Source organism: Pygocentrus nattereri, chromosome 9, assembly GCF_015220715.1.
Source record: "Pygocentrus nattereri isolate fPygNat1 chromosome 9, fPygNat1.pri, whole genome shotgun sequence".
Classification (NCBI taxonomy): domain Eukaryota; kingdom Metazoa; phylum Chordata; class Actinopteri; order Characiformes; family Serrasalmidae; genus Pygocentrus; species Pygocentrus nattereri.
Window position 1 is genome coordinate 37729535 of NC_051219.1, and position 22883 is coordinate 37752417.

General features: G+C 40.5%; 1 protein-coding gene across 3 annotated transcripts; it reads right to left on the reverse strand.

Annotated features, from left to right (window-relative positions):
• Nucleotides 1-2691: 2691 nt before the first annotated feature.
• uba1 (ubiquitin-like modifier activating enzyme 1) lies at nucleotides 2692-22835 on the reverse strand. Of its 3 annotated transcripts, none has more exons than XM_017710129.2 (26): nucleotides 22594-22835; nucleotides 14566-14682; nucleotides 14234-14292; nucleotides 13726-13894; nucleotides 12620-12754; nucleotides 11817-11923; nucleotides 11634-11724; nucleotides 11294-11426; nucleotides 10992-11089; nucleotides 10745-10891; nucleotides 10352-10528; nucleotides 10009-10116; nucleotides 9804-9884; nucleotides 9431-9583; nucleotides 8146-8311; nucleotides 7803-7999; nucleotides 6757-6821; nucleotides 6414-6609; nucleotides 6142-6216; nucleotides 5848-6037; nucleotides 5616-5704; nucleotides 5436-5528; nucleotides 5145-5336; nucleotides 4963-5064; nucleotides 4760-4860; nucleotides 3694-3829 (listed from the first exon to the last, which is right to left on the reverse strand). In XM_017710129.2, the coding sequence occupies exons 2-26, from the start codon at nucleotides 14680-14682 to the stop codon at nucleotides 3694-3696; spliced, it is 3177 nt and encodes a 1058-aa protein (XP_017565618.1). In that variant the 5' UTR covers nucleotides 22594-22835. The 3 variants fall into 3 exon arrangements, with proteins under 3 accessions (XP_037397362.1, XP_017565618.1, XP_017565609.1); XM_017710120.2 differs by lacking the exon at nucleotides 22594-22835 and adding an exon at nucleotides 17306-17582; XM_037541465.1 differs by lacking the exon at nucleotides 22594-22835 and having other exon boundaries at nucleotides 2692-3829.
• Nucleotides 22836-22883: the final 48 nt, after the last annotated feature.

Consider the following 22883-nt stretch of genomic DNA (forward strand, 5'->3'; position numbering starts at 1 on the left):
GCCACAATCTCTCCTGCTGCCGTTTGTCCATCTCACCGACTCTATTAGCAGATTTCCCTTGAGCTGCTATTCTACTCTCCTCTCTACTAGGTGGAGCCTCCGGTTGGGCCTGACTCAGTGGTGCATGAGCTAACAGGCTCATGTGCACTGGAGAGGGGGTAAGCTCTTATGGGTGAAGGGGCAAGCATTTTGCAAACAGACTTGACCCCTCCTTCACACCTTTCTTGGACTGCAGGCTGTGCAGGCAGTAACTGAGGCTCAGTGTGCAAATACAGGCCTGCATACTGCTCTGCAGCCACTCCATTCTCAGCATGCAATGAGCCCTGGGACAAGCTGCATATTCAACAATGCATTTGACATCTGGTGGCATCATCTCCACCACATGGCACTCTCTTGGTCCAATTAGCCCTTATTGATTCTTAAAAAGTCCTGGCCCAGAATACACACCATGCACCTCAGCTATCCAGACTAAATGGTGCATAGTCTTGCCCCCAGTTGTCAGCATCAACCATCCCCTCCCAGTGGTAGCTCACCATTCCTGCTGTGTCTTCCAGCTTGAAGCCTGCAGGAGCCACATCTTGTCACTGTGACTGTCAACTTTGTGTCCACCAGAACAGTGCCTGTGTAACCAGTCTTTCTGACCCCCCGAGAGACAGTTACAATTCTGCATTGTGTACAGTTGCTCAGAGAAACATGCAGGACACGGTCTGCTGGTTCAGTCTAGCTTACTAAATGTAATGTACAAAATCCAGTGAACAATAGATTAACAGATTAGATTAATAGATTAACAATAGATTATCTGTTTTATCATATATGCTCTCCTCAGAACAGACAGAGGGAAAAACCTGCAGTGCAGTGATGACTTCACTACCAAAACACACAAGCGAACAAGGAAGATGCACACAAATAATCCTGTATGTTTGTGTTTGTCATGGTATTTAAATGACAGAAAAACGAGGAAGAGGAATTTTAGGTGAAATTACTAAAGCTACATTTAAACCCGCTACACACTGAACACCTTCAGTGTTGATGGAAATGTGACTGATACGGACGTTTGCCCTACCACAGCCACCGTTTGCTGCCTGCACTGTTCTTTTTGACAAGAGAAGCATTCCCTCTGGGACAAGCAGGACATGGATGTAGGAGCCTGCAGTGTCCCACTCATTGCAACCCCAGCATTTTTCTTGCTGACTTCATTCCCAATAGTGACGGTCCAGCCCGCTCCACGTCCAGTACTGCCGCCCCCGTGCCACTGGCTGTAAGGCTGAAGGTACATCCAACCCTTATAACAGATCTGTCATTTCCTCTGCCCACATCAGCGTTTGAGACACATTTAACTCCTCCTCAGCTCTGACTGCAGGACTGGTGACATCTGAGCACCGTGACGCTGCCAACCGCATCTTCCTCTCAGGGCACCAACTCCAGATATTTAGGCAGGTTACTTCAGGTGGGTGGGTCAACTGTGTGTGGATGCACATCTCTGTTGAAGACTCAGGATAGCTCACTCTGTACAGAAGCTGGCATTGTTCAGACTGTGTGTGGCAAACCTCGCAGTAGTGGAAACCTTCTTCTGACACCGATTACAGCACCCACCCTTACTGGAACAGTTCTCACATAACTCATGGGATTTTTTTTTTTTTCCGGTTGTTGTTGGCCACATTGTACACATATGTAAGTAGATTGTTCTATTCAATTCTTCTTCATCAAATACATTAAATATTGAATGAAACATTTAAAAATACTGCCAGGCAAATGGTTTCTAAGATTCTAAGAAATTTTGTTGCTGGATACAACTCATTTCCCACCCCCGTTTGAACAGATTTACCCTCCATATGAGCTTTAATCAGGCCTGAATCAGACCACAGCCCAAGAATCCACAGTATCAAGTTTTGAGTGCAATGGAAATGGAATATCAGACAATATTAAGTCTTTTATATACTTAAGATGACAGTTAGTATTCAAAAGTACATCCTGATTTTGATTTAAAATGGTTAGAATGCTCATCCTCATCTGCTATATTACTGCAGCTTGGATGTTAACTCAGAAGACAAGCTGCACCCATTCTCAGACAAAACTAGTTCAACAAGCAGTCGACTTAAATATTAAGCTTGGAGTTGCTTTCAGCAATTCTGTCTAACATTAATATTAACTTCATTTTTTTCATGATACCTTGACTCGTGTATAAATTTCCAGTTTTTCCAGGATGTGTGGAGTCTTAATTCAATACTAAATGAAATAATATAAAGCACATTTTAGAACAAGTAAATCCTCTAGGGATTTGCAACAGACCTAACCACAGCTCATGCTGCACTACAACAGTGATGTACACCCAAAGTTACATAACATGCAACAACTGCTGCTCACAAGACACACGGTGTCCCAGTGCAACATGGCAAGAAGCATCCTCACTCTGCCCACTTTAGTGACCATTAACAGGTAAATTTCAAATGCTACATAAATTTGGTTACAAAGCACTGCAGGAACAACATCCCTGATGGCTCATATCAGATCAGTCATTATTTACTCACTTTGAACTCCATTTTAGAAATCCATCCCATATACGTCTGTTTCAGTGAGATAAACTTGTTTGGGTTCATCATGGACAATTTATTCTAATTCAGCTATAAAAGCCATGATTGGAGCCTCAAAGCACTCTTCAATATCAATGCTAAAAACAAAAACAAAGAAGAGGAATCTTTTACAACTTTATTCACTATCACACTAAGTGCTCCCATTACAGAGTAAAATCACTTTTTTTTTTTTAACTGTAATGTTTCTCCAGGAGTTTAACAAAGTAGAAAGAATAGAGTTTATGTTCTACAAGGTGTGTCAAGTAAAAAAAAAAAAAAAAAAAAAAAAAAAAGAAAGAAAAGAAATCCACACCCTCAAGTTATGTGCAGGTTCCCGATCCCCAACCTAAAGAAGCCAGAGGCGAAAGGACACTCCCACTGGGCTCATGGAAGAGAAGGGGTTGAACATGAGGGGACCGACTCACTTTGAGACTATGACCAGAATTAACACCCACAACTTCCCTTATAGGCACACGTAATGTGCCGCTATAGTAGCGGAAATAAATTTCAAACCATGACGTTTATCACATGGTGTCAAATGAGAGAATAGATCAGATGTTTCAATGTTTTCATCTGCAGTTTGCAATTTCTTTTTGGCATCATTCCATGGTTTATCTGTGGTACTGAGGTTGCTATAAATCTGTTTTTAAAAACTGTAAAGCAAGACTGCTCAAACAGGGAAAGGCAGAGTGCGCAGTAGTGAGGAACCAAACACTTGTTTAAAAAAACAACAAAAAAAAAAACACAAGGGCAGTCTTCTCTTTACACAGGCTGATGAGCATACTGAAATTCATACACTGAAGCTTTAATACAACCAGTTTTAAATAACAGCTACAGTCAAAAAAGGTCCCGTTCACCTGCTCTCCCTCCCCATCCGTCCCACTGCCCACCAGGCCCAAGACATTTAAAATGTGGGAGTATGACCCCTGGGGTCAAGCAAGGTTTAAAGACAAGGACTGGAGCCAATAGTCATCCCCATACATTATCACTTTTTTATTATTTATTTTTTATTTAAACTTTGGGCTCCCCCCCCATCGATCCAAGTGCCAACTCATTTTCTGCCACCACTTGAAACCCCTAGTGCCCTCCAACCCCCCTGACCCCGCAGCCCCCGGATGTCTTCTCAGCGAATGGTATATCTGACATAGGGCACCTCCACATCTTCGTCAGTCAGGTCATTGCAGCAGAGTTCAAACACTAGTGCTTTAACATGCTTCCCCAGCTTCTTCTTCGACACCTTTGTCACTATCTCAGTCATGCTTTAAAAAAATGAATAAATACATAAAAATTACTGAAAATTCTTCTGAAATGCAAATGCAATTAGATTAGACGTCACATCCAATGAAACTAATGGTTCAGCAAAACAATACATAATTTTAAAAACATAATTCACTTTTTCAGCTTACCCTAGCTGTAGCAGCTAAGACATGTTTGGTGTACAAATTTCTCTTCTTTGGTTTAAACCTGGAGCTATAAGCTAAATACTAGAAGTCATTAGTGACCCAAAGCCTTTCTATTAATAATTCCCCAAAACTTCTATCCACCTTGTCCAAGTGGTGCAAGACTCGGTATGACTATTTGTGGTAAATGAAATCTATGTACCTGGACATTGTGGGTGGCTATTTTAGACAACAGCTGAATTCCACATGCCTTGCAAAACCACTCATGTTCTTTGCATGTAAAGCAGGCATAGGGATGCTAGCTTTTGAGAAATTTCTGTTGTTTCTCAAGATTTAATCTTAATTTCGTATAGTCATGAACATAGCCAAGCAATCATACCCAGTGTAATGAGCATGCATGCCAACACTTCTCGTTTAAAATGGCTGACTTCAGCTACACTGAAGCTTTATTTTTATATTCACCAAGTCACACTGACCACATCAAGTCTGTGTGACCTTAATGAAGACCTGGATACAGTTCAAGCAAGGTGAAAAGTTTTGAAAATGTATTTATAGAAAAGATCTGGGTGACCACTGACTTGTGGTGTTTGTTAGCAAAGTTGTAGCTCCAGCGCTACATTAAAAGCAGCAAAATTTGGGCACCAAATACATAAGTTGATCAACATCTGGCCAAGAGGAAAATTAATTAAGATTTAAGAGCATCATTTACAGTGGCCTTTTCGATCTGAACCAGTAAACCATGAACTTATCCTTTGCTTCTGTGGAAATGAATAAGGATTAGATACTCACGGCAGGTCCAGTCTCTCTCTGAGCTTGGCAGCAGGCATGAAGAAAGAGTAAAGCATAGAGACACCCTGAGAGAGCATTGTGATCTCCAACTTGTGTTCATTCTGAGGATGGAAGAGAACAGGAGAGAGGGGGAGAGAGATTCTCAATACAACATAACTTAAATGCCAGTCTTTAATAGGCAAAGTCAGAAAACACCTTAATACCTTGAAGTAGTCCAGGAACTGCCGGAGTGTCATCTCCTCTCCACTTGGCTGAACACCCTTCACTTCGAAGCGGTCCCATAGCGTCCAGTCAATTTCATAGTACTGTTGGGGGGGTAATTGAACAACATTCAGAAATGTTTAAATCATACTTCATAGATATAAACACAATTCCAAGAACTTGCCTTGTGCTTGGGAGCAGCAATAGGCTCGGAGAAAGCGAAGAAAGGCAGGGCGAGGTTCATGAAGCCATTCTTATACGACTCTAACTTCTTGTGGCCCTGAATGATCTTGAGCAGCTCCAGACACACCAGGCCTACTACAGCAGCTGTCGTTGTTGCTATGGCAGGAATGATCTTACCAGCAATTAGTTTGCTCTGCGGTAGAAAGAGACATCATAAATACACAAATTGGTAACTATTTTCTATTTGAAACAGCCACCTTTCCAGTCAGCACAAGCTCAGTCAAATGCTCACCTTATGTCTGTCTGCTGGAGGAATGTCATAATTCTCTGCTCTCAAATTGGATGCAGCTACTATGAAGTCCATGTGGAAGTTAGTGTCATCATCCTGAGTGGGGGCGGAAACAGGAGTTATGAATCAAGGTCATGCCCTAAAAAGTTTTTATTCTCAGTTGAGACAAATAAGAAATTGTACCTTTTCAAAGTCTATTGGACAGAGTTTGAACTGGGATGCAGATTCCACAGGAGGCAGCAGGGTCTTCAATTCTTCAAGCCTAGAGTCATCTGTAACAGAAGTGTTTAACACTTGGAGCTATTCATGGTTCAGTACAGATAACAGTATAACAATACATCTACAGAATGTATCTTGATTTAAGCATGGTGTTTCTGATTATATCACAGTAACTAAAATGATCAAAGTCCCTTACCAACAGAAGCATTGGCACTCTGCAGCTCCTGATCAGATACATGTATTTTAACTCCAGATTTGGGGGTAAATTCTGGGACTTTGATTTCCTGCAATAACTTGGCCAGAGCTGCACGGTCAGTGGAACCTGGCAGGCCATATGTCTGGGCAAACAGGTTGGCTCCAGCCATGATGTAGTCCATGTGCAGATCCTAAAGATTGCGAGGCAAGAAATGTTCAGTTTTACTTTGCACATGGAAAAAACAGTTTTTGCGAAGCAATTCAAGGTTAGCTCATGAGATCACAGCATACTCACATTGCTAGTGCTAAATTCTAAAGGATGAGGACATCTTTTAGGGCCTGACCAGAATGGAGCTCCAGAGCTTGTGAGCTTGGAAACAGGAATGGAGAGAAAAACTTTTTTTTTTCATCTGACAAAGGATTATTTTGAGTATGATAGTCATTGTAGTACTTTTTAAAATCAGTTAAATGTTTTCAAGTTTAAGGTTCACATTCAATAAAAACACAAAACAAAAACTGTCTGCAACAGGCACTGAGAACAATCAGACAAATAAGAGAAGTTCTCACCTGGTCAGGAGGGAAGTTGTGCAGTAACTGGCGGATGTTGTTATTGTACTGGCACTGCCAATGGTTGCGGGCCCAGGCTACACAGTCCTCCCAGCTACGGGGGCAATCTGTCACCAGACTCTTATACACAGCTTCCAGGACCTCCAGAGGCTGGGCACCAGGCAGCTTCAAAGTGCGCTCCATGAACTTAGGGTCTCTGAGGGTGGGTCAGTTTACAAAATGAAAGAGAAGTGGTCCTATTAATAAAAGCAGAACTGGATCTGACCTCAGCATCAAGGTCAACTAAAAGTCACTGCGAAGTAAGATGGGCGTCGCCATCAAAGAATACCCATCATTTACTCACGTCAGATACTGCATGGCATTCTCAGCAGGCTGTTTGAAAAGTCCCTCAAACTCATCACGAGCCCACTAACAAAAAAAAAGGGAGAGCATGCATTACATTAGACTGATCACAACTAAGCCAGCATTCAAAGTTAACTGTACATGAGTACATATCTGCCCTCAATTGTCAATGTATCTGTAGATTTGCCAACAATGTTAATTGCTAACAGTCTACCAGCACTTTGCCCTGTTGAGAGTGGCAAGTTTTTTTTTCTTTCTGTTCAAGGTCAATCTGTGACTCACTAGGTCAAAATTATTACTTATTTTCTCAAGGTTGTGACTTAGCAAGAAAGCATCACGAAGTTTAAAAAAAACAAACAAAAAAAAAAAACAAAAAGTTAAAAAGGGGAGTTTATTCTTTGAGAAAGTACGTGATTAAAATAAAGTACTTGCACTGATTAAATGACTGACATACACCAGTAATTTGCAAAAATAAGTCACTATTTGCACTTAATTTAAAAACATGTTCATTTGAATTCATTAGAATATTTTAAAATCCATTTAATTTTATCAAGCACATCCACTGTATGATTGAGCATAACCTCTCAGCTACATGCTGTGCATCAAAGAAAGGCTGACAGATCTGCCACTGCACACACAATTTTGAAATATTGCATTTTTAATAATCATTAGTAACAGATATGGTTATAACACCAATTAATTAGGTAAAACCTGCTCTTATAGTGTTGTAAAATATGCCAAACAGCCATTCATTATTTTTGTAAAAATATTTCTTTTAAAAAAATGAATTTCACTCCCATCAATGGAACAAGACCGCAGGTACAAGTGTTAAGTAAATGTCTTTGAAAAACATAAGTAATTTCAAGAAAATGAGACATTAACATACCAGCAAAAATATAAGTTTAAATCCACTACCTACAGTAAATCTTGGTAAATGCAAAACTCAATTTTTAACACCAAAATAACATCTGTGATGGGCCAAACATTAACAAACCAAACTCCTTAGACTTGCATTGTGAAGTGTGTCGAAAAGTGACTACATCTCACCTGGAGTGTGTGTTCAATAGCATTGGGGAAGTTCTTCAGGGTGCAGATAGGGATGGACTTCTCTGGGGGGTCTTGGCTGGAGCTGTAGGACTCAGTGAGGAAGGGGATAACTACCTGTACATTCCCTTTAGTGCCAAGAGTACCAGACTCTAGCAATGGCTTACGGTAATAAACACACCTACGGTCCATATACATACCTGAGGAAGACAAAAATTGCCCAAGAGACATGAACGTAAATTAGTCACTGCGTTACATCTACCAACTGTAAAACAGTATCCGAGATACTGGCTTTTAAATACTAAGTGAAGTCTGATAGCTCAGATTTCACATAGGTTTTACTTACGGGCATCAACATTATCCAGGGCATTGGCCACTCCATCCAAGCTCTCGAAAAAGTCGTCGTCATAGATTTTCTCTGTGTCAGGCCCGACACGGTTCTGATGGCCTGTGATGCGGACAGACGGATTCATCTGCTTCACGGCAGCAGCGGCTGTCTCACTCTTCATCTTCTGCTCATCAGGAGGAAATGACACATAAAAGCCAATTATCACCTACGGTCACTGTCATCGCTCCCTGCTGTTGAAACCTTCTGAAGCGACAATTCCAAGCACCACAACACACTGCTCTTCAGTTTCATGTGAAGCAGGGAAACCGTAAAAAATAAGTGTATGGCAATGTGTGCCTAAGACAAATAACTGAGAATCACAGAAGACGTCTTGCTCCTGACCAATTTCACAATGTCCCTGATGACATTCAGTTCTTAAAAACACTCCAAATCCTCTGCTAAAGTTGAGCAAAAAAGGGGCAGACATTGCATGAAGAACCATAAATGTATGAAAAATTATTTAAAGCTCTCCAACAATACTTGTGGACTACACAGAGCTAATTAAATATACAGATCACTTCATTAAGAATGACTAATCATAATATGCAGAAATATATTTGCCTATGAGGTAACTGAAGGGACTGCCTCAGCAAAATTTATGACAAACCAACACTCCAAATGAGGATGTGTAGTAAACTCATAAAGTAATATCGATCCATTAGAGAGCTGCTAATTTGGCTGCTTTTTGGCACGCTGCTATGACAGGCAATAGTGCCAGTTAGACAATTATTTGCTACCCTTATTTATACAGTCTCATGCTCTTTTAGTTTATATTGACAATGTGATATTGTTGTAGGGCAGTTTATGAGAGTCAGTCAGTCAGTCTCAAAGACATGTCAGAAGAGGTCTAGGTACCTTGCTTTGACAACCACCTTGGCTGTAAATCACTGTTTTGTTATTTGTTAAATACCTCCTGACATGGTCTAGTGACCTAATTATTTTATTGCATCAAAAGTAAAATATTCCAATCTATAAAAGGTCAAACACACAAACACGTCCTTCTGAGTCCTCTATACAACTGACGAATTTTCAAGGACACCAAAACTATTAAACATGACCTGCAGTTCATAAAATTGATAGAAAAACATTAAGATCAAACTCAAGATAAATCATGCATCACTACAAACCAAAAAAGGCCAAGGGGCTTCTTATTCCAACAGATTCAGCTACTCCAAAAGTGACTTACAGCCAACTTAGATTGACAGAACTTGCTGCAAACTAACAGATTGCAACTTATACTTACCGTTACATCCCATGGCCTGAACAGGAACTGACGATTGAGGTTTGATTTCTCAATGGTGTCCATGTCTGTGACAATGACCTCTCCCTCCCCACTGGCCAGACCCATCATAGCAAAGTTCTTCAGCAGCTCACAGCCAATAGCTCCTGCACCCACCTGAAAGTAATCACAGCATCCAACAACATTTATATAAAGTTGAATTTATTACAAAAAAAAAAACAAAAAAACAACCACAGTCACTTGGATGCTATTAGTAAAAAGGCAATACAAGGAAAGAGGTGATATGGAGTATGGAAGGAATATGGAAGAGGTGATAACGAGGGCAATGAAAATAAGAACCACTGAATTAATCAATTAATTAATAAATACAACTCACCAAAAAGTATCGCTGCTTGGCTAACAGCTCTTGCATTTTGGATCCAAACACAGCAATCTGTCCATCATATCTGCAGCTTCTCTGAGAAACAGACAGATGGTTTGGCATTTTGTAAAAGGTAACAGCTGTTTCTCTACAAGAAAAAGTGACATATGGAATGCAAGACAAAACTCAAGAGAAAATATGAACAATTCAGAAAACTCACAGGAGCACAGTCTTCCTCTGTGAAAACTGATTCCTCAGCTTCAGGTAAGCACTCCAGAGCATCAAAGTACAGCCACTGCATGATGGGCATAAACTTGCCTGTGCATGCCTGAGATGAAGAGACACTGTGATTAGACGTCTAATCTAGACGAACCTGATACACACCCTAAAACAACTACTCCAAGAAAACATGTTGGCACCAGCAAATATTAAATTATGATCACACACAGTTATGATCATATTTATGTATTTCTAATAAAGAGAATATCTGGTTAGCTTGGGCTACTTCTACCTCTGCAGTAGAGCATGAGTGGATGGGAGAGAATATAGAAAAACTTTATTACCTTCATAACCTCCTGGGCAGCAAGCCCACCGATGAAGGCATTGACCGGTGCCAGGTCCCCTGCGGCTAAATAGGACAGTTTTTTAAGCAGTGCTTGGTCCAGCGACTCCTGCTTGGCAGAGCCAGACTGTACTGCGTTCACCTCACCGGCCAGAGCTACAAGCTCGTCAGCATCCGACTGCGGCACAGAGAGGACAGAGGACGACCATGCTGAGTCAGTAAGCAATACCGCAGCATGCTCAAACAGAAACTAGCAGCAAGCACGAAACAAGCTAAATATATTGGCATCATGACAGCCATATGGAAGGTCATAGCACAGTATTATGTTATTTAATATACATACACAAAGAACATAAAGGCAACTTTTATTATGTATATAATAAAATGGGCTAACCTGACTCCATGGCTTAGGACGACGACTGTGTTTCTTCTCAAAGCTGTGTAGAGCCTGGAAGCCAACATGCAGTTGGCCAGGGCGATCAAACTTGGCAAAATCAGTCAGCAGAAACTCAGGCTCAGATATTGAGGAGGAAAAAGATTTCTGCAAATGGGGAGAAAAGTTACATGAGAAACAATGCTGGATCCCTTTTTAGAGTCAGTCCTATAGCTGTTTGCAAAATACTGAAATCAATTGGACTTACAAAGGCAACTTTCTTAGGCATCTTGACTTGTGTCACAATACCACCCCTCACATAGTCCGAGAAAGATGTGGTGTCACAGATGCTGAAAGTGTAGGGCCCTGAAGACACACACAGTTTTAGCCATGAGTTACAAGTCACAATCATCAAGATTAATCTACTGATATTCTATCAGTGTTGCACTACATGCAGATATTCTCCTACTATTTGCTATAATTAAACATCCATTATTATAAATTATGTTGTTATTATACCATGTTGTTAAAAATTCACCAACCAGATGTGCGGAGTGGATACAGACTCACCTAGGACTTTGATTTCAATCGGCTGGCAGCCATTAAGGTCGGTCATGCCCTGAACCTCTGTAAAGGTGACATAGTCTCCAGTCTCAAAGCCGTGCCTGGCCTCATCCAAACAGGTCACCACACCAGCACTGTCCTGTTAACATACAGTCACATGTGGACACTAGCGATCAATCAGATGGGCACATTATCCAAACTAAAAACGAATACTAAATAATTGTTGAAAGTACTGCTAGGAAAAAAATTCACTATTTGGTAATACGCATCACAGGCAGATAAAATGTGCTCAATCATACACAATATCTTGGTTATTGCATCACATGATCAAGCCATCAGTGGTTACCTTGGTAATCATTGAGATCATGGCACTTAGAGGCTGCTCTCCATTGGTGTCATGTACCATCATCTCTTCCCCAAAATCACAGAAAAGTTGTCTGTCCAAACACAAACGCTATAAGTTAGACATGCCCCCTAAATTTAATAAAGAAAAGCTAGACAAGAATTAAACAAATGCTTGTCCCCTTACCCAAACAGTCCACGTGTGTCAGCAATGATCAGTTTAATGCCTTTGCTGTGGCAGAAGTCACCAATGTGAGTTTGTTCATCAAATGTGGAGTTTGTCAGCACCACCACCTGTCCCAGCAGACACACAGGAATGTTGAAAGACTGCTGATAGTCACATGTCCAACTGTATAGCTGATATGCAACAATCAGGCCTTTCTTCTTTAACTAAAACAGCATTTCTGTGAGAAATGTATCAAAGTAGAAATTCTTCCTAGCCATTCACAACACTGGGCAAAGATCAGATTAGTCATTTCAAATTACATAAATATACCCCTCTTGAAATTGAGGTGACCTTTCAAAAACTTCATTTAAATAGGTGCATTTGAATACTGCTACTCGAAGAACCACATTTAGACCTTTATCACGTTGTGTGGTTACTGCTTGAGCACTCACTGATTACATTTAAATGCTGCTCAAATAAGTTGGCCCATAATTATTTTTGCCATTTGTTTGATACAAGCTTCTCTCACACAAACGCTTTTCAACACAAGACTGCTATCCTTTGTGCTAATATCCCAACAAAAAACTTTTAGGCTATATTCTCCAAGGAATTACATAATTTAAAAGCAGATGCACAGAGTTCACAAAAAGCACTGCATGCATTTACTACATGAGGAAGAGAAACAAAAGTATTAACATTGAACCATATTCTTTAAAGCTTCTGCTATTAGGTCATAGACCAAAATATAAATCACAAAGCACGTTCTGGCTTGAAGCAAACTGGACTTTTATTCAAGTTCACTTATAAAACGTGTTGCGCAGTACCTGAAACTGTGTCAGGTAGTCATCAGTGAGAGCACCAGTGTAAGCAGTCACAGGAACGTAGCTGTTAAGTTCTGCCAGCCGGCCCTGGCTGACCTCAGCGCGGTTCTTTCCCAGGTCTTCCTCGCGCAGGTAAAACTAGAACACACAAAACATTCAGCATCAGTTTCATATTTCACTACATGGTTTCCAATCCTTCCACATGATAATTATGGCTGGAATTAACAAGGACAGGGACTCACAATGACCAACTGGATTATCCTGAATTGGGAAAATCTGCTTTTAGCTACACTGCAACACTTATCTGGAATGTATTAAAGGAAACTAAAGCTCTGCTTACTGGTGTCACGACCATTTTATAGTTCTAATCTGCATTTCACCTCCACTCAGCCTGCTGCAGTGTGATTAGTTCCTTTATTGTTCTATTTTACATAATCATTTTATTGCAGCTTTAATAATAATAATAATAATAATAATAATAATAATACTACATTTTATTTCATGGCGCCTTTCAATAACCCAAGGTCACCTTACAAAACAGGAAAAAGCAACATTCTCTACATCTTGATTTTTTTTTTAATTTAATTTAATTCTTCATTTAATTTTTTTAGTCTTTTAATCTCTGTTGAACTTGCCTGGCTACACTGTAAATGAAGGTCACCCTCAAATGTACTTGCAAATTAAAATAAAACTTAGTAGACTAATTGATGCATTCATCCCCAGTAAGGCAAACAGGTTAAGGTAAACAGGCCAAACATTAAATATCCACAGCCATGTTATGCTACTATTCACCATCACCTAAAGCAAATATATTTACACCCAACATTTAATCACATCCATTACTGAACCTTTTAAAGCTTTCATTCTGTGCTGATTCTGTTAAGCAATCGTTGGTGTAGAAAAGGCATCATTTTAACAGTAGTATTACAGTACATCAGCCTTCCCATCTCACTCTTAGTTTTGTAATTTTCTGCACACAATAGCTGAAGGGGGGAAAAAAAAAAAAAAAAAAAAAAAAAGCCTATTTAAAAATGCCAAGTCAGCCAAACTGGATGACAATGATCCTGAGCATAGTACCATAGTGCTCCAGCAGAAAGTTGTCCACTGACCTGTGAGGAGAGGTCCTGCCACTCAGCCACACCCTGGTCATGCAGGGTGACACTCTTGACTCCACCCAGAATGACATTCTTAGCGATCTCCACGCCAAGACCACGCAGCCCTGAGATCAGCACATTGGAACTCTGCATGCGTTTCATGGCATCGTGCCCCAGCACGTACCTGCCAAACAGACAGTTTTATATCAACCAACAGTCTATACTAATACAACGGTCAACCAAAGGCAAGCAGCAGTAAAAACATCTGTAAAACTGAGAACAACTTTAAAAGTTTTGTTGCACAAATTTTGAAGTTACTGCAATTTTCACACTATTTTCTTTCAAATGGAGCATCACTGAACCAAGAACCTCTCGCATAATAAAGCTGATTCTCAAACCCAACTTCTCAACTCAAGTTTTAAACAAAACTGTAGATACTGTGTTTGACCTTTGTACGGCAGTATAGATTTAGTTTAATGTCCTCCATTAGCCAAACTATAAAAAATTCAGAGTCAGAACTTACAGCTGTCTGGAGTACAGGCCTTCATCAATCTCAGCATCATTTCCATTCTTAGCCATGCCCTGTGGGAATACAGCACAGCAGTTAGTGAACCATATACAGAAATGGCTAAATTAGATTCATAGTCAGAGACTACGACACACGAGTCTTCCACCTTCTGCACTCCCTATCCAACAGGAGTGGATTAGGTCTATATGATCGCAGATCATTAAAAGATTCAAATCAAAAGGTTCTTACATGTAAAGCTGATTTTTTCCTAACGTTTTGACGTATGAATACAGACAATTCACTAAGGTGTAAACATACAACTCAAATAAATAAACACAGTTTCATACGTTAGCTGGTGTGTGGGGTAGTTCAGTTCTGACAGAGTTTGAGGAGGAGCAGTGGGATCCCGTCTTCGTCTCTGATCCTGTCACGCGACGCTTCTTGGACAGCGGCGAGCTGGACATCTATACAAAAGCCATAGTAAACTTAAATATATGATACTAAAAAAAAACAACCATAACAAAAGTTAGTGAAAATACATATTACAATTTCTTGTGTTAACGTGTATGAGAACATTAGTTCACCAAATAATAGCCACATTTATTGTTATCAGAACAGTTTAACTGAAACACTAACTGGCTGAATTTAACAAATGCCCCACACATTAACAAATTTTAAGTTTCACCTCGAAAATCATGAATCAAAATAAAACCATACAATGAATCAGACACCAAATAATGTAAGGTGGAGTCAATCATGATATCCTAGAAACCTTGCTGCTTTCGATACATTGTTTATAAACAAGAACACAGTAAAAATATAAAAGCTAATAACACAGGAATTCAGTAATTAATATATCAAAATGACTAACATTAATAAAACAGTTAAAGAAGACAAAACTGGCTCTGGAACATTTACATAAATCTTCATGAACTAACCGGAAGGCATGACTGAACAATTAACCAGTAGGCTTGCAGCTTATCATCTGAACTTTGTTTTGGGGTCAACAACACTAATTTCTCTCTTTACACCAGGCTGAACAAATTCTTTAAAAACTTAACCGTTCTACTTTGTTGTACAACTAGTTCTGTGATAGCCTACTAATCAGAACTGTATATTCAAATAAAGTCTGTTTCTGCATCAAGTATGACACTGTTTCCTAAAGGTCTACAGCTTAAGTAAATAAAATCTACTTATATAGCACTTTTCACAGACACAAGTCACAAAGTGCTTTAGAAGAAGCACTACACCTTAATAGAACAAACAAAAATACACACAAAATGCAGACCTACTGCATTCGGATTACCAAAACATCTGTTTAAAAAGAGACGCGTTTAGCTTCTATTTAACAGATTCCACAGAATCAGCAGACCTTAAAAGCATCGGCAGATCATTCCAAAAATTAGGTGCCATGACCTCCAATGCTCATTCACCGTGTGTCTTTTGAGCGGGTATGTAAAACAGACAGTAAACTTATCTTATCTGACCTACAACAAGCAGAAAAATATATTGTGAAGTAGATTTTTAAAAAAAAAAGATATCTGGACCTCTATACATTGGGTTTCAGCACTGGACAGTTCCTGCAACGAATAACCAAAACAGCATGTATAAACACATCTAGGTCTGTAATGATCGCAGGACCAGAAACAAACAAGTCACATGATGTCAGACAAGGCAAGTGAGAGTCAGTTCTTCTGACAGGCATGTCTGGAAAGTATTGCTACTGTAAAATAAATTAAATAAAATAATTTCAAATTCCAAAATTCACTCAATTTATTTATCTATTTACACTTCATACATTCACTCTGCAATAATGAGAAAATAAAGACCTGGTGTTTTCACATTCACTAATACACTACAAGCACATTCACTATGACACAAGCGCTCTTGCTTCACCACAGCACGGGCAGGTCCTGCATTTCTGCCGCAAGCTGTAGGTAACTGGCCTGCTATAAATAGCTCGTGGACACAAACGCTTTGTTTATTGCCTGGCTCGCCCATTCTACCGCACAAAAACGCTGATTCATTAAAACCCAAGTTCACCCACTGCTGCCCCACAGCCACTTCACCAGCTGCATTTACTAAACTCGCGAAAACCCAGAGCCGTACGATGGTGTGTTTTACAAGCCTTACACAGCCGTCCGAGTTTGTATCTGCTGATTCTCTTTCGGTAGAACTGGAAATGAACCAACCGTCTTTGCTCAGGAGAACAGATAATACAGTAAACGCGAGCGGCCCCGCGCTGTCACCACAGTGGAAAACCCGCAGAGCACCAATAAACGCGCAGAGACAAAACGGGAAAAGTCAATATGTCGATGGGCCTCATCGACATATTGACTTTTGGACAAAAGCAGATTATGTGGGACGCGATATCGTTCATGACGGGAAACAGGGCTAACTTGGATTAGCCACAAAAATAAATAAATAAATAAATATAATAAAAAAATTCAATAAAATCTGAAAGCGATAAGCCCTGCCAAAACGGAGAAAGGCACCCTTGGCTCAGATTACATTACACCTGCTTTGTGTATTTTCTGCCAAGCTTCGTTTTTTTCCCCCGTTTCAACGATTCCTTTCCAGCACTTCCTTGTCAACGGGAGACGCTCAGTCATCCGCAGTCCGGTGTAAATTACAGAATACAGAAAAATAAATAAATAAATCCACACACGAGGCTAAATTCGGGTTACTCAGACCCAGTCGCTAATCGGATTTGGTCGTTTTGAATTTTCCGTCCATTTAAAGATAAAGAAGCTAGCTAGGCTAGCTACACCATACATTTGGGATAGACTCGGTTTTCCGAGGCTGGTCTGAGGCCTAGCTCACTTACAGTAACCGGATTAGCCCGAGACCTGCTGACTGTTAGCAGCGGTAACGAAAACGAAACAGTTTCGCGTTTTTAAAAAGAGAAACTGGCAGGCCAGCTATTCCAGGTGGCCTAGGCAAAGCAATCTGCGAGACCGATCAGCCTTTCAGTGGCCAGCACCGCCGCAACGGAATAAACCAGCCAGCCATATGAATAATGAAGAGCCTGAAGTTGGTGGTCTTTGCCCCGAGTTGGCTTGTGGAGTTGAATTGTTTGGCTCTTACCAATAACCCTTCTCTGTCCACTCTCTCAGTGTCGGCAAACCGCTCCCTCGTGTGAAACAAACTTCAAACGTCGACGGTGCGAACTGCTGGCAGGTAAGGTGAATTATGGTGGGGGGAGAAAGGAAAAAAAGCGACAAAGCGCGACGGAACCGCTGCCTGAGGAGACGCTGTGAGGAAAAGCCCCCCTCGCTATCCTGCCGAGTCACTCTGATCCGCCCTGCACCCCGCACTGAGAGCCTTTCTGGTTTCGCTACAGCATACGGAACAAAACCAAAATGGCAGCTGCAGCGCAGGGGCGGAGCTGCTCGTGTATTCAACAGGAAAAGGAGGACTCAAGGTCCGCTGAGCAACCGCTCACTCATTGGCCATCAGCACCGAACCTGCGGAAACGCCCGCCCCTGAAAGTGCAGGCTCTCTGCACCTCACTGGGAATTAATTATTCAATGTACTGGTACGTCAACCATAATGTAATACCTACAACACATCGCCCATAGTGGTGTGATCTGAAGAGTCACTCTGTGCTGATGAAGTGAATGAGAACCTCATGACCCACAGAAGACAGGAAAGCTTTAGAGCTGACACACAGTGACTGCCCGAGTCTGTGCAGAGCATGGGACCTCAGGACTTTCTTGGTTCCCCTACCGGACACCCAGCAGGCAAAAAGCCTGTTCATTAATTCAATCAGGCGTGATAGGATGAGGGAAAGTGTGGCGTAGGACTGCAAACCCCTGGACTACAAATTCTAATAAACGGCCTGTAAGAAATCCACTAAGAAGCCCAAATAAAGCCTCCCTTCAAGGAGAAAATCTATTTCAAATCAAATTCAAAGTCTGATACTGAACAGAAGGACCACAGAGACACCATCAAAGTGCACACAGCTAACATACAGCTTAAAACAAAACATGTTCCCAACACACAAACAATATGCAGACATTACCAATTCCATTTTCTTCCTTTTCCACAGTCCTTCCATTTATACTCATCTGAAAGTTTTGTAAAGCAGCTTGATCTAGGTTTCTATGTATGAAAGGTGCGACACAGTTTACTTATTGATACTGTCTATTGGTCAAATGCCTCGTTTTACAAAGCTGCCAAGTATCAGCACAAGCACAGGTCAATAAATCCAGTGGGCGATATGGCCAAAAACATACATCACAGCATAATTAAGATTAGTGACAGTTTCGGTACATCATGGTATAACCTATTCATACATCTCCAAATACTTTAAAAATAAAATCATTTCGGATACTTAAGGAAACCTCCTTTGTAGATTAACATTGGTGTAGCATTCTACGATGTTCCTTTCTTTTTTATTAAGAGCCATATTTAAGCAACTGAAATAGACTTAAATTTAATTAGGCGAAAGAGTAAAACAAATGAACACAGCGGCTTTCCTGAGCCCGACAAAAACAGCACTAAATGTCGTTTTGGGTCCGAAATTCATTTGTCTCATACATGCATCGCTGACACTCAAACTTTCATCTACAGCTGTCAGAACCTCCTGGAATTTGGTAAACACGACAAGCCGTTCACGGCATCAGCATTGCCTAAAATGCCGCAGAGCATCTCAGCTAACGGGCTAACGGTTAACCACAAAAGATTGGCAGGAAAAGCACTCTCCCCCCCCCCCCTTTTCAGTCGCTCATTCGATCTTCAGCTTCTTTAATAACAAACTTCATGAGCAGCCTATTTCGGTTGTATGTACCTTGTGCTTATGTATGACATACCAGTATGATTAAACGACAAAATAGCTTTTGAATTTCAACCAGTATTCTGAGTAGATGAACTGACATTAGTCAGTGCCAATATATTTGCTCAGAAAAAGCATTTAATTTAAAACGAATGACATTGAAACTACCCACTGATCATGTGTGACCCATGTTCATATAAGCATTTGAAAAAGCTCAGCACTACATAAAAAGCAATCATTTGTATTACGAGTCAGACTGACCCATAAAACGTTTCCACTCGAGATGAAATCTGGAAATGAAGTTAGCAGAACTTACTATAACTTTCAGACTGTTTCATCATTACATTAAATCTTTAAAATCATGTATAATCCAAGATGGTCTCTGAAGGAAATCAAGTAACACTGACGGATTACAAATGTCAACAAACTCCTAGGTCTTTCGTTATGAGGAAAATTAGTGAATTCTAGTCCTATAAAGAAATGAAATGATTAACACTCTTTGTGCTTTCCCTTTATATATGTATTCTTTGAGGCAACTCTGATGATTCCATGCCTAGACACCGTGCTCCAGGTCTCAGACCAAAAAGAAAAAAGAAAAAGTAAAAGTAAAAAGCACAAGTGTCAAAATTAAGTGCTGTGTACTAACATTTGGTTTCCATCATTACGTCCATATAATGCAGTGTAAAAATAAGATGACCACATGCAAGAACACCACATGCAAATTAGCAGTATCTACAGTTTGACATGTAGTGCTGAGCAGGCACATGTAAATTTAGAGATTACCAAAGAGCAGCTACTGAGATTAGTGTTCAAATGCCACTAGCTTAGAAAATAAGAGAAATTAGCAAGTACTAACAATCAATAACTGATGTTATGTTTGCACATCCAGTATAATAGGTTCCCTCTGGATAACTATAGTACAATGCTGTAACCTGTTAGTCATAGGTTACATGTGTGCGTCAACAGATTAAACTGAATCATGCTTGATAAAGCAGGCAAACATGTATTCTTACTGCTATTATCAAAAGGTTCAATTTGTTTTTCATTTTTACTCAGTGAATACATTTACAGTGATCTAAACTGCTGAACCAGTAGATATCTGTTCCTATTATCTACAGTCTTTAAAGGGAGTATAACTGAACCCCCCCCACCCCCCAAAAAAAGGTCTATACTTCTATCTTAAAAAAAAAAAAAAAAACCCAAACAAACAAAAATAACAAAGAAGGTTACAAGAGATGGAATACTATATCAGATGCTCTATTTATAAGATTTGGTGCTACTTTGAAAATTCTAGCGGAAACACTGACACAAATATGAATTTATTTCAAAGATGGGTATTCTGAATTAACATGACATGGGGCTAATGGCAGGATAGCATGTTAAATGGTACATTTATACTGGTGTAGCACTGACCAGCACAGATTCTATGAGCAAGTATAAAATCAACATAAGTCAATTCGCACTACTCTACTTGTTTTACTGAGACCTTAAAATGTGTCAGATTAGGGAAAGGCATGGTACTCAATATCTTACTCTGTTGTCACGAGCAGATGCTTTCACTTTTTTCAGAAACTTGCCCTGCGAGGCAGGACTTGCATCACTTTGACTCTTCTTTCATTTGCACCTGTACATGCTTCAATGTGAACCTACTTCTCTACAATTACACAGGTCAACTAAACAACTAAAACGTTTAGAAAGTAAAAAAAATAAATAAATCAACCCCTGTAAAACGATATTACTGAAATCTATGTAAAGAGCATTTCCACTACCAATTTAGCACCAGTGCAGAAGACACCTATCCTAAGAATTCTCTGTACATCTAGGGTTTTAAAGGTACAGCATGCACAAGTCTGAATACCTCCGGTATCATTACATATACTTTGTCGATTTTCTAAGTGAAAATAAACGAATACATCCTGTAAAGAGAACTATCTGCTGAATTTAACATATTTTGGAAATATATACAAAAACATAAAACATACCATACCTTTTACACAGGCTACATTTTGTGTTTTGATTCTGCTTGATTAGCATATATCAAAAAAAAATCTAACACCTATTTGTAGTGGGTCACAAGTCAGTTGAATAAAAAGTAAAAAATTTCTGCACAGTATCTCAACTTTTTGCTTTTGCATGGTTCAACAAATGCATTGTCAAATACTCGTCTGAATTATTGGTCGAAGCAGATCTGACCGATACCGATAAATTTTGCTTGAAATCAGCCAATACTGGTATAATTTTGATATCATTGTGCACTGCTACCACTGAAAAATCTATGGTATGCTCAGTTAGCCTTAACCTGCAATTCACAGATGCATGAATCCTGTACTCACTGTAAGAAGGAAAGCTAAAAGAATGATTTGCACCTTTCTAACGGTTGACCATAGTTTATTTGCAACGAAGCTAATATAAGGATTCCATCCATATTTGTAGTTAAACCCCACACAACCCTCCCAAAAACAACTGCGTGAGCATTCTTATAAAAAACACATCTATATGAAAGACGAATAAACGTTGGGGGAGGGAGTGATACCTTGTGACAAAGGCCCAAGAGGGCCGTGTATTCTTGGCTGTGCAGGGGAACTGAGGCCAAAGCAGGGGCTCACATTCTCGCTGTAAGCGGCTTTCTCCTCGGGTAAACGGTGTGTGCAGCTTGCACACCTCGCACATCACTACGCTGTCCAGGTATATCGTGCACCTGCGTGCAATCTATTCAGTGAATATCGATCGCTCAGCATGAACCGGTCACTGAACAGAACAAAATAAACCGCAGCATGGTAGCTTTCGAGCTATACCCAGGATCCGGCGAAACAGTTAGCTGAGCATCTCTGTTAGAGCACCGGCGGTAACAGTGGCGCGAATAACGGCCATCATGCGTTGTTTGGTTGACTGCCTATCCTATCTATCGGCAGTCAGCGGAGTAGCTTCATTCCTGTTGACTCCCATTCCTTCAATTTTTTATCCCCATTTTATTCACATTCCGGTGCTCAAACTACCCCAACCACAGCTGTAGCTTTAGCATCCCTTGACCAAAAAACGACAGCCGGTGTCTAATCGGCTGATAACTGTTCGATGGCTGACTAATTTGCAGCACTAGCTAACCTAGCTAACTAACAGCTACCAGAAGATGCGACAGCCAAACAAGAAAAGCAAAGCATGCCTTCTTGCGGTAGCCTGTTAGCTTCACGGCTATGTGTGGTACAGCGGGCTGCACACAGAGCCCCGAAGCCTTCGACAAGGGACCATTACTGGCTAGCTTAGCGCGCCTTTTCGCCTCATAAGGCATTTCTACATAGCTGGCCAACGACAACAAGCATGAGCTTTATGATGGGAGTCGTGTCAAGTTTGTTGTAAAGACAGACTCGGGTTACAAATGTATTGTACAGAACGCATTGTCTTGCGACGACAGTCGGCTGGATTTCAAAATAGCCGAGTTAAGTAACCGCTAGCTAAATTTACGGCGAAGTCTCCGCGTCAGCTCCTTACCACCTAGTCGGCAAGCTAGCTAGGTTAGCACGCTGGCGGCAGGAATCTATTCTTATAAACGCGCTAGCTAGCAAGTTAGCATTAGCCAGGCACATAAGTATGCAGAACTCACCACATCCGATATTACCCGGGCCTCTCCTCGGCACTGAACACAGAAATACTTCTCAGGCAACAAAAAAAGAAAACAAAGCGACTAGTCAGACCGTTAATGGAACTAATATATCGAAGTGGCCGGAGCTCCTTGACTTTCCAAGCTGAGGAGGAGGAGGAGGAGATGGACTGACGTGTGACCGGTGACCGTTAACAGCTCGGAGCGCGAGAAGTCTTCACTTCTATTCTTCAGTTGTTCACGAGCGAAGCAGCAACATGTGCAGAGTTTGAGTCAGGAACGGCAGACTGTTC

Bases quoted from the DNA above. Each gene is read 5' to 3' on its own strand.
- uba1 (XM_037541465.1), bottom strand. From the start codon at position 14,682: ATGTCCAGCTCGCCGCTGTCCAAGAAGCGTCGCGTGACAGGATCAGAG. The intron at 8,312-9,430 runs GTAAGTATAAGT...CCTGATGAGCAG, and splicing joins TCAGGCCATGGGATGTAACG to AAGATGAAGAGTGAGACAGC. The intron at 6,038-6,141 runs GTGAGTATGCTG...CGCAATCTTTAG, and splicing joins TAGAATTTAGCACTAGCAAT to GATCTGCACATGGACTACAT.